General features: G+C 31.5%; 1 protein-coding gene across 1 annotated transcript in view; it reads right to left on the bottom strand.

The window, feature by feature from the left end:
* Positions 1-1,082: 1,082 nt before the first annotated feature.
* The window catches only part of LOC127727321 (uncharacterized), a 41,661-nt gene continuing 27,099 nt past the window's right edge, over positions 1,083-15,644 (bottom strand). Inside the window, exons 4-11 of the mRNA XM_052234758.1 lie at positions 14,033-14,185; positions 13,627-13,721; positions 13,070-13,193; positions 11,949-12,053; positions 11,466-11,534; positions 9,823-9,963; positions 8,735-8,810; positions 1,083-1,332 (exon numbers count right to left, since the gene is read on the bottom strand). Of these exons, the coding sequence (XP_052090718.1) occupies positions 1,244-1,332; positions 8,735-8,810; positions 9,823-9,963; positions 11,466-11,534; positions 11,949-12,053; positions 13,070-13,193; positions 13,627-13,721; positions 14,033-14,185 (852 nt within the window). The 3' untranslated portion in view covers positions 1,083-1,243. The remainder of the gene's footprint in view (positions 1,333-8,734; positions 8,811-9,822; positions 9,964-11,465; positions 11,535-11,948; positions 12,054-13,069; positions 13,194-13,626; positions 13,722-14,032; positions 14,186-15,644) is intronic.

Genomic DNA, 15,644 nt, shown 5'->3' on the forward strand with positions numbered 1-15,644 from the left:
GTGCATTTCTTAAGATATTTTTAACCTTCAAATTATTGTACTCTTGGTTCATCACTCATTATCAATTTTGTCAACATACAATAATAAATTGTAATTTTAAAACACCAAATACTTACCTTATACTTTTTTCGTGGATTAAGGAAGAATAATTCAAGGATACTTAATTTCATGGTTTTAACAACTTCTGTATACTATCATTTAGGACTTAGTTTCATTGAATATTGAAAAATCTTGGTTCACCTATACCCCCATTCTATTTTGAAAAGGTTTGTCTAATTTGGTTAATTTAAAAACAACTATCTATTATCAACCAGATGTGAATGAATGTGCATTTCTGAGTCTGGAACATTCAAACCTTATCAATTAAAAGAAATAACTCAATATCAAAATTGGCAATTATTTACATCTGAAAAAAATATATATTTCTAGAAAAAATATTTTTATAATATGCATGTTCCAACATCGAGCATTTAAAAAGTGTTTCAAAATATGAACAAGAGTTGAACAAAGGAGATACTTAACTTATGTGTAAATTGAAAAGCATGAGTATTCTGCTGCAAAATCATCTCTTCATCTTGCAAAATGTTGACTCCCTTCAAATTAATGACTACATTGTTCTCCATTGAAACACATCCTCATTGGTTATATTTACTGTGATTCTAGCTACATTTATCATAGGTATCCGAGGAAATCTTCAGCTACATTTATCACATTTGCTTGGTATTTCAGAGGTAAATACATACAAGTGTACTATCCTATTAGGTACCATGTTATAATATAATCTGCAATGCAACCATATTAAGTGCAAGACGAGGTAAGTAGACCATCTAAAACACATTTCTGTCATAGAAGTTTAAATAGGTCAAATTTTAACCAAATTTTTAAAACTGTTTTAAAAAATGCGCTGTTTGTTACATAATTGGCCAATTAAGTTAAACAGCAGAAGTCACTCAACAGGATCATTAAAGGACTAATTCTCTGCCTTTCGTCTTAACCTTTAAACCCTCATTTAAACTTTGATACAAAATTGTCTCATTGGCATTCATACAACATCTTCTTATTTTCATATAAATAACAGGCAATTTGTTCACATCTTTAATATTACATAACTAATAAAATTATCAGCAACAAAAAAAGTAGTTATAATATGACTGTAAATCATTTATGATACTTCTTAGAATGTTTCTCTAATTTTTACACAACTGCATCCAGTCAAGTCATCTATTCCATACAAATGTTGATGTTAATGTTCCATTTTATCTTCATCTGAATCACTTTCAATCTCTAATTCTTCTTGCTCATTCTTTCCTTCATCTTCTTCCTCTTCGTCACCTAGAAAAAGAATCACACAGTGAATAATAAATTGAATTAAGAATCGACAAATGTGGCAGTCTTCACACTTGGCCACATGCCCACCAGCCCAGGCTTGTAAAGTTTCTACTGGGCCTGTTAAAATTCCTATTACAGGCCAATAGAAACTATACAAAATTTTCAAAAAAATGATCCAAACCGTGCTTACGCATTAGAACTCAAAACTGTCCAGTTGCTGACCAAATATAATGTCATTTTTTTTAATAGTACCTTCAAAAAGTGTGACAGGAATATTTGTTGGAAGAACGGACAGACAAACAAACTGACTATAAGACTGACTGACAAGGTAAATGCAATATAGCTTAAAGAGTGGGGATATAATAATAATCGTTTAGAAGACATATACAATAATATTAGGATCAGCTGATTAATACTGCATAGCTTTTTTAATTTTCAATGAGTTAAATTTCACAATTTCTTTGAAACTTTTATTTTCATGTTTTTCTTTTGCCTAATTCTGATATTCTTTTAATATCAATTTTACTGGAGTGGATATTTTTTTTCCTTTTTCATAATTGCCAAAACTAAAGAAAATCAAAGCGCGAAAGCGCTGTAAAGGCAGTTAATTACAGGTTGTGTGTATTTTTAGTCCAGTTATATCATTATCTTGCATAGTACATTGTACTTATCAGAGGTGGCTTTCAGTATTTAAGATTTAGAGTTCTCTAATGATATTGAACAAGTTTTATGAATGTCATATTCTGAGCACTATATGAAGGCGATTGTTCTCACTTGTTTATGAACTAGTGCATTATGTCCAGTTAGTACCTTTTTTATCTATGTTTATAGTCAAATACTGTTTAAAATAGTTTGGCATTTTCTTTTAAGTAATAAGTAAATGTTATCAACTGTATTTTATTCAACTTTGCAAATGTGGTTTGTTACTGGTAAGTACAATGTATGGATGATAGTTGTTTCATTGGCAATCATAACACATCTCCTTATTTATATAATGATCTATATTCAACGACCTCAGGTACAAAAAATATGTATGTAACTAAACTATGATGGGAAACCTTTGACTTCTTTCTTTAATATAAACTTTTGATTTGGTACCATAGAACTATGTAGAATAAATGTACATTGCAACATGTCAACTCTTTCAATGACAATACTTTTTTTAGAAACTATAACTCCAAGCAAAATTATATTTCCAAGTATAAAGTAATTTATGAATGAAACAAGAGTGCACACGCTGAAATGTCTCGCCTTCTTTACTAATCATTGATATTATGTTGATAGTCCTAAATATAAAGCTTTATTACAACTGTCACATAAACTTAACATTAACCAAGTAAACTAAACATTGACCAATGAACCAAGAAAATGAGGTCAAGGTCAGATGAACCATGCTAGGCAGGCATGTACAGCTAACAATTCTTCCATACAACAAATATAGTTGACCTATTGCTTATAGTTTAAGAAAAACAGACCAAAACACAAAAACTTAAAACTGAGCAATGAACCTTGAAAATGAGGTCAAGGTATAAAAAAAACCTGCGTGACTGACATATAGATCATAAAATATTTCCATACACCAAATATAGTTGAACTATTGCATATAGTATTAGAAAAAAAGACAAAACTCAAAAACTTAACTTTGACCACTGAACCGTGAAAATGAGGTCAAGGTCAGATGACACCTGCCAGCTAGACATGTACACCTTACAATCATTCCATACACCAAATATAGTAGACCTATTGCATACAGTATAAGAAAAACAGACCAAAACACAAAAACTTAACTATAACCACTGAACCATGAAAATGAGGTCAAGATCAGATGACACCTGCCAGTTGGACATGTGCACCTTACAGTCCTTCCATACACCGAATATACTAGACCTATTGCTTATAGTATCTGAGATATGGACTTGACCACCAAAACTTAACCTTGTTCACTGATCCATGAAATGAGGTCGAGGTCAAGTGAAAACTGTCTGACGGGCATAAGGACCTTGCAAGGTATGCACATACCAAATATAGTTATCCTATTACTTATAATAAGAGAGAATTAAACATTACAAAAAATCTTAACTTTTTTTTCAAGTAGTCACTGAACCATGAAAATGAGGTCAAGGACATTGGACATGTGACTGACGGAAACTTCGTAACATGAGGCATCCATAAACAAAGTATGAAGCATCCAGACCTTCCACCTTCTAAAATATAAAGCTTTTAAGAAGTTAGCTAACGCTGCCGCCGGATCACTATCCCTATGTCGAGCTTTCTGCGACAAAAGTCACAGGCTCGACAAAAAGGAGTTCTTAATTAAGTAATAAACTGATTTGCTGAGCGCAGCTGGATACACCCACAGAGGTCCAACCCTGAACAGTTGAGGCAAAAATGGACACAATATTCAAGCTTGATACAGGTCTGAATTTGGATTGTAATTAAATATTTGACATATTATAGTTTCTGAATAAATGTAGTCAAAGAACTTGAAATCGGTTATATGAATTGAATTTATATTCAGTTAAAGATTTCTTGCTGTTGTGCAATACACTGTGCTGTTGCGCAATACTTAATAAATCTGTTGCCAGACTATAAACAAATAAAGTTCAATTTCTTCTCAATGTCATATTTGAAATTTATGAAAATCAATAGGGAGATTACATCAATAGCTATAAATAATTCACCAAAGTTTCATGCGAACTGCTTAAAGCATTTTTGAGTTGTTGTCCAAAAACTGGAAAATCCCCCCCTTTTTAATGAATAAAACCCCATAACTCAATAATGTAAAATCTAAAATTTATAAAATTCTAAAGGGAGCTTATGGATTGATAATTTAGTCTTAGATGCAAGTTTTTTTTATCAGTTGTTTGTGGCTTTGAACTAGCTGTCAGTAAATGTGAGTACTCTCAGATCTGTACTTAGTGTCTTTTTGTTGTTTGGATGTACAACTACCCAGCCACGTCCACTAGTATTTGTATTTATCCATCTGATGAGTTAAGCCTCTTTCAACTGATTTTTATAGTTCGCTCTTATATTGTACTGTTACACCACTGTCCCAGGTTAGGGGGTGGGTTGGGATCCCGCGAACATGTTTAACCCCGCCACATTCTGTATGTACATGTATGTGCCTGTCCCAAGTCAGGAGCCTGTAATTCAGTGGTTGTCGTTTGTTTATGTGTTGCATATTTGTTATTCGTTCATTTTTTGTACATAAATTAGGCCGTTAGTTTTCTTGTTTGAATTGTTTTACATTGTCATTTCGGGGCCTTTTATAGCTCACTGTGCGGTATGTGCTTTGCTCATTGTTGAAGGCCGTACTGTGACCTATAGCTGTTAATTTCTGTGTCATTTGGTCTCTTGTGGAGAGTTGTCTCATTGGCAATCATACCACATCTTCTTTTTTATATTTACATCAACAGATATAAACAATTCACCAAAGTCAAGGTGAGACAACAAAACTTAGTTGTAAGATCTCTGCAATTATTTACACGGTACAAGTTTTTCTAATTGTTGGAGATTGTATGGTGACAGTAACACCTGTAACTGCTTAACCCATTTCTTATGCACTTTGGTTCGATAAACTCACTGAATATCATACCACATCTCCTTATTTTTATATGCATTACAATTTACATGTGCATGTAATTGTAAATAATATTTATATATATATATCAGAACAAACTTCATTGCGTCACTTTTATTTATGCATCCTTTGGCACAATACAAGTTCTAAAATTACACAACATAAAACAACTAAATGTTATTTCAGATGAAAGTTTTGTTTCAGTTCCATTCATAGGATTTATTAGAATTTTGTATGTTTTGCCAAGTCCAATAATTAGCTCTATGTGCACGTGTTAATTGGAGACTTTTCTATCCCGTATAAGAGTTTTGGAACTAATTCTGTTTCTTTTTTTGAAAAAAGTGAGCAAACAAATCTTGCACATTTAAACCTTTGTCTGCCATCACACTGTCACCTGGATCACATAATTGAACTATTCTACATCTTTCAACTATTTCACAGTCACTGGTACAACCAACATATGCATTAGAGACATAGTTGACTAAACCACCAGGTGTCGAACATACAAGTATTTTCAGTGTTTCTGTTTTTATATGATGAAAAGGTTGCCTGAGCTCTAGGAGCTTTAGGTTTTATCACAGGATATTCTGTGCTGTCAATAATAATCCAAGTTGTAGGAAACTTTAATTCTAAGTTGGATGGCGAAAAATACCTGACTAAACCACTAAATGGCCAAGTGTTAGCCTCACGCCACTGTTTAGACATAAAAACAATCCATGTTTACACAATATTCTTAACACTAGTTTCAATCTAGAATCTAGACAGTTCAAAGTTGGTTGTATAATGCATCAATTTCATCAAAGTCATAAAAAAACTGATTTTCAAATGACACCCTATCAATTTGAAAATATATGTATCTCAAACAATGTGCTGTTGGACCAAGTGTGGTCAAAACAAATAAAAATTTAGTATACAACTCTAAACCGGTATAAAAATGCATGGCTGTGTCACGTGTCTTCATTTCAAAATTCTCTGCTGAAAATATAGGCATTGATGGTGTTTGCGTAATTCCATCTGTGAAGCTCAACATTAGCTCGGCAGTTGGTGGTGGACAGTCATAAATCCTGTCTGCAGTATGAATTACTTCTTCTGGAAAACCAACTTTACAATCAAAACTTTCCTCTAGATTTCTACTACAATATTCATCAAGTTTAGTTCTTTTGTTTTCACAGGAAACTGCCCTGATTTTTCTTTTTGCGGACGATTCAGTCTCTTGCTTGGTCCAGGAAAATAGGCTGGGATTGGCAGTAGACTTAAAGTCTCTGTATGGTGGGTTTGTGCCCTGAAAAAGGTTATAAAACATTAGTTTTTTGATAAATAAATGAACTTCCATTAGCAATGCATACTTTGTACAGAAGCAAGTTAACTCGTACCATTGTAAACTCGTACCAACGTAAACTCGTACCACTGGGAAGTCGTACCACTGCAAACTCGTACCATTAAAAATATATTCAAAAATACGAAAGTTTTATGATTTTTTTTTTTGGTAAACTAAATAAAAAAAGTTGAATTACTTGAATTTTATACTAGATTTTAATGAAAACTTAGACAAAAATACGAATGTTTTATGATTATTTTTTTTTTAAGCTTTATACAAAAAATTAAAATATCTTTGAAATTTATACCAGATTTTAATGAAATCTTAGACAAAAATACAAATGTAATTTCTTAATTACCATGCTAATAAATATATTAAATTCCTTTGATTGTGTGATTATTGGTTGATTATTAACTAATCAACTTGGTTTTTTTTATCTTTAACTAATCAACTTGTATAATCATATAAGCATGGTCATATTCTGCTGAAATGTGCTGAATATTGTATAAAAATAAATTTCATACTGTCTAACTGTTGGTCATAAACAATTTTAAACCTTTTAAACACAATCAATAAATTCTTTCATTAAATAAAATTCCTTTTAGAAACAATAGAAAAATACCCAAATCTATTCAATGTTACTGATTTGGAATGATTAAAAATTAAATCAAATAGTTGTCAGTAAAAGTTTAAAAAAGAGTCTATTCAAGGGAGACAACAAAGCCAATCTGCCACGGTTTTCTCTTTTCAATTAGACAAGGAAAATTAGCTACAAATTGGTTATTGTAATTTCAAATTATATACATTTTACAGACTTAAGAGGTATTGAGTGAAATTAAAGTATATATTCATCATTAAACACCATTTGAATGCATTTAAATAAGTGGGTACGAGTTTACAATGTTATGAATTTACCGTGGTACGAGTTAGCAGTGGTACGAGTTTGCATTGGAACGAGTTTTTGTTTAGTGGTACGAGTTGACATTGGTACGAGTTACAATGGTACGAGATAACTATAATTCCTTTGTACTCGTAACCTGGCAAAATATTAACTAGATTTATTCATTACAATCTGGATATAACTATGTTAGCCTGATTCAATGTACATCAAAATGTATGTTATGTAAATCCAAAGGACAAACAATGAGAGACGTATGCAACAAACATACATTGTTTGTACCTAAATAACTATAATATAGATGAGAGCATGTCATTGTTTTGTTCCTGTTAACATTGTCATTGATATTTTTCAAGAAAGTCTATGAGGCATAGCTTATGCATTCCTGTCATTACTACATAAGCATAATTACTGCTAAAATAATTCTCAGTATGATATACCTCTTGTAAGAAATCATTATAATTGTAGCAAGCACCAAAAAATCTCAAACAGATCACATTGAATCGTAATCCAAAAAAATTATGACGTCTTGAATTAACCACCCCCTTTTATTCTACAACGATAATTGAGTTGTAAACTGACTTTGGTTTATTCGCATGGCGATTACATATATAACTATATATTTTAAAAAGAAAATAGAATTTTACCATGAATAGTTTCCTGCACGTAGTCTTTTTCAGTAAAATGTGCCTTGCAAACAACAGCTGATTGAGATGGACTCCACGATTTCATCGTGTTCTCGTCCAATCTGCGTATGGGCCATGGCGTTGATCCAACTTTTCCTTCTTTTTAAGTCATTTGGAAATGCATGTCCTCCTCTTAAATGACATCCAGGTACACAACAACAAGTACTTGGCATCGTTAATTAAAAATGCAACTGTAATAGTTGCACAGTGCAGAAACCGGAAGTTGAAGTACAGGATCGGCTACAACGGCGCCACCTATTCAGGAACGATAATTTGCTACTTTATATAACTGCGAAATAACAATAACGTTAGACGGGTTCGCGTGCATAAACAGAAATGCGCTTTAAATTGTATAATATAATTCATGTTCAGTCGACCTTTAATTATTATATCAACGACTGAAATGATTTATAAACATCTAGATTGCAGAAAACACTCGAAATTAACCCGAGCTCTTTCCACACGGAATTCAAATAATTCTAGTTTGTCAATCGGTTGACTGCTTATAATGTAAAATACAAATATATCAAAAGTTTTTAAAACTAACAAAACACAATGATCGTTTCTCTATTTCCCAATGTAAATGAAATGAGACAAAAAACATTTTATACCACAATAAGAAGAGGAGAGAATCAACATTTTCCGGATCTACTTGGAGCTAAATGACCCCCCACGTAGATAAGTTGGATATCGCGGAAAGAAATATTAACACGGCAACTAGAAAGACATTAAAGCACTGCCTTTAAAAATGAACACCTCACACAAATTTCTCATTCTCCTATTTCATGTATTTCAGTAAAAAAGACTTAATAGATTTAAACAATGATGTAATATTTCAATTCAGTGTATGAACAATGGCATTGCAATATCTTTTTAATTACAATTATTACATCAAATTAATATTAGTATGTCCTACAACATACCTGGTCCAATTTCAGACAACAGCTCATCCACATGTTTCAACAATTCTTCATCTTCATATTTTAATTTGGCACAAAGCTATAAAATCAAGTATAAGATTCAATATATTTTGACCTTTTGAAGTAATTAAATGTTATTTATTGAGTTAAATTAGGATTGTATGAAGGTTAGTATGGATCAATATTCATGCAATAACCCATTTATTGCATGGCAAACTCCTAAAATGATAAATAATAACATGTTTGACAACTCTTAGTATTGCATTTTCATGTGCTTTTTCAATCTCAATATATAAAGTTAACAAGAATAATTTTCACTAAAAATATATTGCTTGTTTTCACTTCTTCAACTATGTGATTAGTTTCCAAGACTACTGATTGTTGCGAGTTGTTGACCTGTAATTTTATAATTCCTCAAATTTTTAATGAACTGTCTGAATTGGCTTATTGAGAACAGGCATGTGTTCTACTGTTTACATTCTAAAACTTTTACATACAATCCACGTTTTGAAATAATATAAATGTATGTTTGATGAAACAACATACTTCTTACTTAATTAAATTGCTGTTTTTCGAGAAAGTATTTTTCTGTACTGATTTTTCATTTTCTAATATAAACCTGATAAAATAATGCAACATGAATTTTAATGATTTTTTTTCCAGAATGATGAGTGTGGTAACTGTTGATATGCTGAAAGACGCCTCCGGGTGCGGGAGTTTCTCGCTGCATTGAAGACCCATTGGTGGCCTTCGGCTGTTGTCTGCTCTATGGTCGGGTTGTTGTCTCTTTGACACATTCCCCATTTCCATTCTCAATTTTATATTGTTTAAAAAAAATCCTGCAGTTTTGTTTGTGTGTTTTCTGTGAAGGGATAACAACATTGTACACTAGTGATCTCAGGGGGACAAACTCAGTGTTGCATTCTATTCCTGCCTTTATAAATTACATCATACCAAGTCAATGAAAATTTTTAATTGACAACACACATATAAGAACTTGAAGTGTCTAACATTAAAAATTTGAAAATCAAGGCATTAATACTGATTTACAAGTCTGTCAATTTTATAAAGTGTACCATTTAAATATTTACCTTTTTACACTTTTCCAGATAAAACCTGGCATTGCTTTTATAGTCTTCTCCCATTGAAAAGTTTGCCCACCCAATAAGATACCATACTTGTGGTACTTCATCATTTTCATCTAATAAGCCTTCAGCTACATCTATTGCTGTCTAAAACATCAAATCATTATATTAATTTTGAAGTATCAAACATTGTACAAAAAAGTAAAAAAAATCCGGTAGTGAAATAGTATATAAATGGTAAAAGAAGAAGCCATTTTCAAGGAACCTGTTACAAAGAACTCAATAATCAAAAGATAAACTGTAAACCAACTAATTTTCACATACTTTTTCATGTATTCCCATTTCAGGAAAACTTCACAATAATTTATTTTTTCATCTATGTTGGTGTATTCATGTATGTGAAGATGCAAGTTTGACATATTTTTGACAATTCACATTCTTGTGATTTTTCTACTTTGGAAAGTGGCGAAAATAAATCACTTAACAAAATTTGTTGGTTTATGATACAGCCAAATCAGTTAAAAATAAGACAATTCAAATCTATGCATAAATTGAACTTTGAACTATCATGAACATCATGGTCCTATAATCAATTGGTGTCAATACATAGGCTTTATAGTTTTATTAATAAACTGATGTGCCATGAGGACATGATATGCCCTTCCCCAGGAATTGTTACAAAAAGTAATGTGAAAATATTTCAAATAGTGTGAATTGTTTTTTCCTACCAAATATATTCCAAGATCAAAATTTACATTGATTGTTCACGGCATACTGGGGTTATTAAGAGACATGCATGTCCCTATTTTTGAAGATTTGAGGCAAATAATTCTGGAACAAAAAAATTAATAATTGTCAAAATTAATAATTGTCAAACAGAACACAGTCTTGTAGTCTACCATCATTTGCAATAACTTAGCAAAGATTGCACAAAATTCTAAAACTTGCTTATTTATTTAAAGATTATTAAAGTGCCAAATCTCTTGAACAAGAAAATCATTGTATGTACAGACCTTTAAACCATTAAGTTTGAAATCACTTAAAGGATATGTAAGTTAATATGTGAAATGTTAAATATTGCTTATTTGTCCATGTAAAGGTCCCATAACTCTGCTTGATAAGAATACAGACCCCCAGATCTAACGTTTTTAATCATTTGGTAAATTTGGACGGTGGAAGGGACAATTGTATACCATGATATTCCCATTGTTGGGTTATCAAAACTAATATAACCTATGCTTTTACTTTGTAAGTAATTATATACCATAAAAATATTTTATTCCTGAGGGATATACAATTCATGGTAATTTCTAAAATTTCATCAAACCAGAACCTTATCTTATTGTTGTTCTTGAGAAATAAATTATAATTCCTCTGCAAAAACAAGCATTCGTTGGTTCCATTTGAGAGTTGGTACTCCTTGAGAGAAATTTCCTCATTAAAATAACCTCTTTCTCAATACCACTGTCTTTAAAATCTTAGTAGTCTTATGTGACTGTATGCTATAAGAAGTTGACTCTAATATTTTATAAGTAAACACCTCTACTATTTTATTCCAGAGCAATAAAAATGAAAACCCCAAAATAAAGTTTTTCTAACAAACCAACAAATGTAACTTAAAAATGCCTAACTCAAGCAACAAAACTTACTTCATATTCATCAACTTCTATCAGTATTTTGGTGGTTGAAATTCTGGTATCATATCCTAAAGGAACTGCCTGCAAAACATAAACATATCAATAAATTATCTGCAAGTTTCAAATATTTTTTTTTAACAATGTGTCAGAGGATGCTATTTTGTTGTTATAGATTTCAAATCTAATTAGATAATTTTTATTTTATATCCTACATCCTTTCAATCCTTCAAGATGATATAATTGCCAACTTTACTTAATTACCATTCACACCAAATGGATTGGGAGGCATATATGACATGACATAGATTAGCAACCAAGTTGTGGCAATATCTCACAGTAGTCCTTTTAGTATCTTCCACAGGTAGGATCACCTTTCATATTGAAAGAATGAATTCATCTTTAAAAATACAAATTTGTCAATTTGAATTCATTTGTTACAAGGATCAAGCATTTATACTGTGACCAAAACATTGAAATTAATTGTTGAAATCTTACTTCTACAGGGTCATTATTTTCTTGCTCCGTCACTTCACCTTTATCTAATGCCTTGAACTTTGGTAACCATAATGATACACTCTTTTTCATAACATCTTTGGCATTCTAAAAAAGAAATCATATAATGCATTTTTCTTCTCAAAATTCAGACAATCTCCAACTTTATTAGATGCACTAATAAATTTAAAACAAAAATGTTTCTTTTTAATGTGTATACTTACTGTTCACTAAAAAGTCTTCAGACCTGAGCCCAGAAAAAACAATTTTTAGTCTTTTGACTTCTTTACATAATATCAAATTGATTTGCTTTTTAAATAGTACATACTTTTCATTGTAGAAAGCAATTCAACTGCTATCTATTTTCTAAAAAAAATATGATAACTCATGATCCTACATCCTGTCAATAAATACTGTTTACTTATATTTTGGCATTGCACAGGGTCATGCGTTTTTCGGACTATTTATGACTTCTTTACACTAAATCTGTTGGATGCGTACTGATTGATACTTTAATCTGGGAGAAAATGATTTATCAATTATTTTTAATTCGATTTGAGATAGCTTTCAGTAACTGTGAATACTCTTATTTGAATGCTTTTTGTCTATTGTTTTTATGTTAGTTGTTTTTTGTGCCTCATACCAATCTTTTGAGTTATAAAGCCAAACGTAAGTGATTTTTTGCAGTTTGCTGCTACACCACAGTCCCAGATTAGGGGAGGATTGAGCACTCACAAACATGTTAAACCCTGCCACATTCTTAATGTGCCTGTCCCAAGTCAAGAGCCTATGTACAGTGGTTGTTGCTGGTTCATGTTTGTCATATTTGTTTTTCGTAAATTGTTTTGTTATAAATCAGAATGTTAGTTTTATCGTTTGAATTGTTTCACATTTTTCATGTTGGGGCCTTTTATATCCAACTATACGGTATGGGTTTTTCTCATTGCTGAATGCTGTATTGTTGCCTATAATTGCTTACTACCACTTCATTTTAACTCTGGTGGATAGTTGTCTCATTGGTAATCATACCAGATCTCCTAATTCTTATAATAAGGTGACACCAATTATGTTTTTTCTGGGATCATATACACATAAACAATCAGATTTCTTTATAATTTTTGTACCTCTTTGTCTTCTTTTGACAACAGGAAACTTGCCATCAACTGATATCCCTCAGGATTTTCTTTATCTATATCTATTGCCTTTTCTATAAATGTTTTGCATTTGGACTCTGCTTCTTCTTCAAAGCTACAAAATAAAAAAAATAAGCTTGATAATCAAACTACAATTTACTCTTCTGCACTTATTTTTTAAGCTTTAACAGTGTACTTCTGAAATATAACTATAAGAACTCTCCATGGGATTACAGTGATGACTATAGGGCTCTCTATGGGGCTACAGTGATGACAATAGGGCTCTCAAGGGGACTACAATGATTAAGCATATGTAGCAGTTATGCTTTGGAAATATCACTGTAAAGCTTAAAAAGGATTTTATAGTAACCACCGATCATCATAAAATTTTGTGAATCATAGAATATGCTATTGAAAGACGACTGTTGGGCTCTCCAAAGGATTTATATACATCCCATTAGTTTGTCATATAAATTTTAGCTATAGCCTAGGCAAATAGGGTCAACAAATATCCATGTGGGGATGTACATAAAGGCTTCCTTACTTACCACAGATCTGTCATATAAAGTTCAGCTATAGCCGAGTATGCACCAGAAATATCACTGTCTGTCACACTCTGGGGACCACCACAAGCTGCTGCTACCTACAAAATATAACAATCAATCAGTATTCATCAAATAAATACTTATATGATGTATTAGATTGGATACAGGGGTACACAAACAGTTATATTTGCCAGTAATGAACAACCAAGACCTCAACTTGGCCTTAAAATTATCAATACCTTCTAAAAAGCAATATTTACAATTTAAAAATGCAAATTTTAATTAAACCAATTATTTTTTCTGTTAATTGTTTGTTTCAGAAATGTACAGTATTGATCCGTTCATAAAGAGAGTTTATTTAAGTTTTAGCCATATTTGGTATTTTTTCAACACATAATTATATACAAACCTCTAATGCTTGTTGTTTTTCCTTCTCTTTCAACATTAACTCTATCCCTTTCTGGTAACATTCTACTGCCTGAGCTCCTTCAAACAACTGGCCTAGGTACATATATTTCTCATGTCCTTTGTCTGGCGATATCTCTACTACTCTCCCAAAACACTTCAAATACAGAACAGAAAGGTTACAATAATAGTCATAAATCTTAATCAAACTAACAAGGTACATTATGGTGACAGAGCAATAATTCATGTGTAGGTATGCAGTGTTGAACTATGTTATCTTTTTGCAAGGCTATAAAGCTGGTAGTTTGACTTGTTTTCCAGGTGATTACATTTGTAACTATGACAAGCTGTGTTACCTCTGTCTTTGTTCTTAATCAAGCTAAAGTGCTAGTGATAAACAAATAAGTTTTTCCTACTTGTCATGGCCATATCAGGGTTCTAACTGAGTTTAGTCCACAAGTCCTGGTCTCCAAAAAATTAGACCATGAGACTGGTTTAACTGTTTTCCACGATGCATCAAGATTCTATGAGCTCAATTTAGGAACCATCACTTCATTTACAATTGAACAAGTAATCTAAATCTGATTTTTTCCCCAATTTGTTTCAAGCAGAAGACAATAAAATATTTCTTTAAAGCTGATATAATTTTTTTTGTTCAGAAAAGTAAACTCACAATGATGAAAAACGATGAGTCCTAGGGTTTGACTAATAACATTTTTAGTGAGAACCCTGTCATTGATTTAAAACTTTAAATTTCAGGTAGTCTGTCTTGCTCACCTGGGATCTATGCATAATATTGACATGATCTGTTGAATAATAAATTATTTCTTTAAAGCTGATATAATTTTTTTTGTTCAGAAAAGTAAACTCACAATGATGAAAAATGATGAGTCCTAGGGCTTGACAAATAACATTTTTAGTGAGAACCCTGTCATTGATTTAAAACTATAAATTTCAGGTAGTCTGTCTTGCTCACCTGGAATCTATGAATAATATTGACATGATCTGATTATCGATCTTACTAAATTATTTTCTCCTTTGGTAGGCTACATCAAAAGACAAAATTTTTAAAGAGGGCACCCCCTAAATGATGAGTTTTTTATAGTTTTTTTCACTCCAAATATCAAGACTATCTGATATCTACTGAAAAAGTTAAACTGGTGACCACAGATAAATTGTTAATCATTCAAAGAGAGTGTCACATGAAGTTTTTTAGCAGATCATTGCAAAAATCATGTTAAAATTTACCTACATATTGTCTTAAATTAATTAAGAATCAGATCTCACCACTATCAACATTTTAATTTTAAATATTCAAAATTAACTGTTTTGAGATGACAAATACCATATCACAATAGATGCTGTGGTAGTTATATCAATGTTTATTTAATTAATCCAAATCGAAGTACAACAGCCTGCTTAAGTATAAAGAACAGCCCAGGATGACATACTAAAGCTTATATATGTGCATCTTTGTGCTAAGATCTTAAAATGTACATATAGTTTCATGAATGTAGGAAGAAGCAAGCAGGAGGAGTGGCATCCATGAAGTTAATACTGAAAAGGAAAAAAAAAATTCTAAATTCAAGGGGGCATAATTCTGGAAATACTAAACA

This window comes from Mytilus californianus, unplaced genomic scaffold (genome assembly GCF_021869535.1).
Source record: "Mytilus californianus isolate M0D057914Y unplaced genomic scaffold, xbMytCali1.0.p SCAF_1, whole genome shotgun sequence".
Taxonomy (NCBI): domain Eukaryota; kingdom Metazoa; phylum Mollusca; class Bivalvia; order Mytilida; family Mytilidae; genus Mytilus; species Mytilus californianus.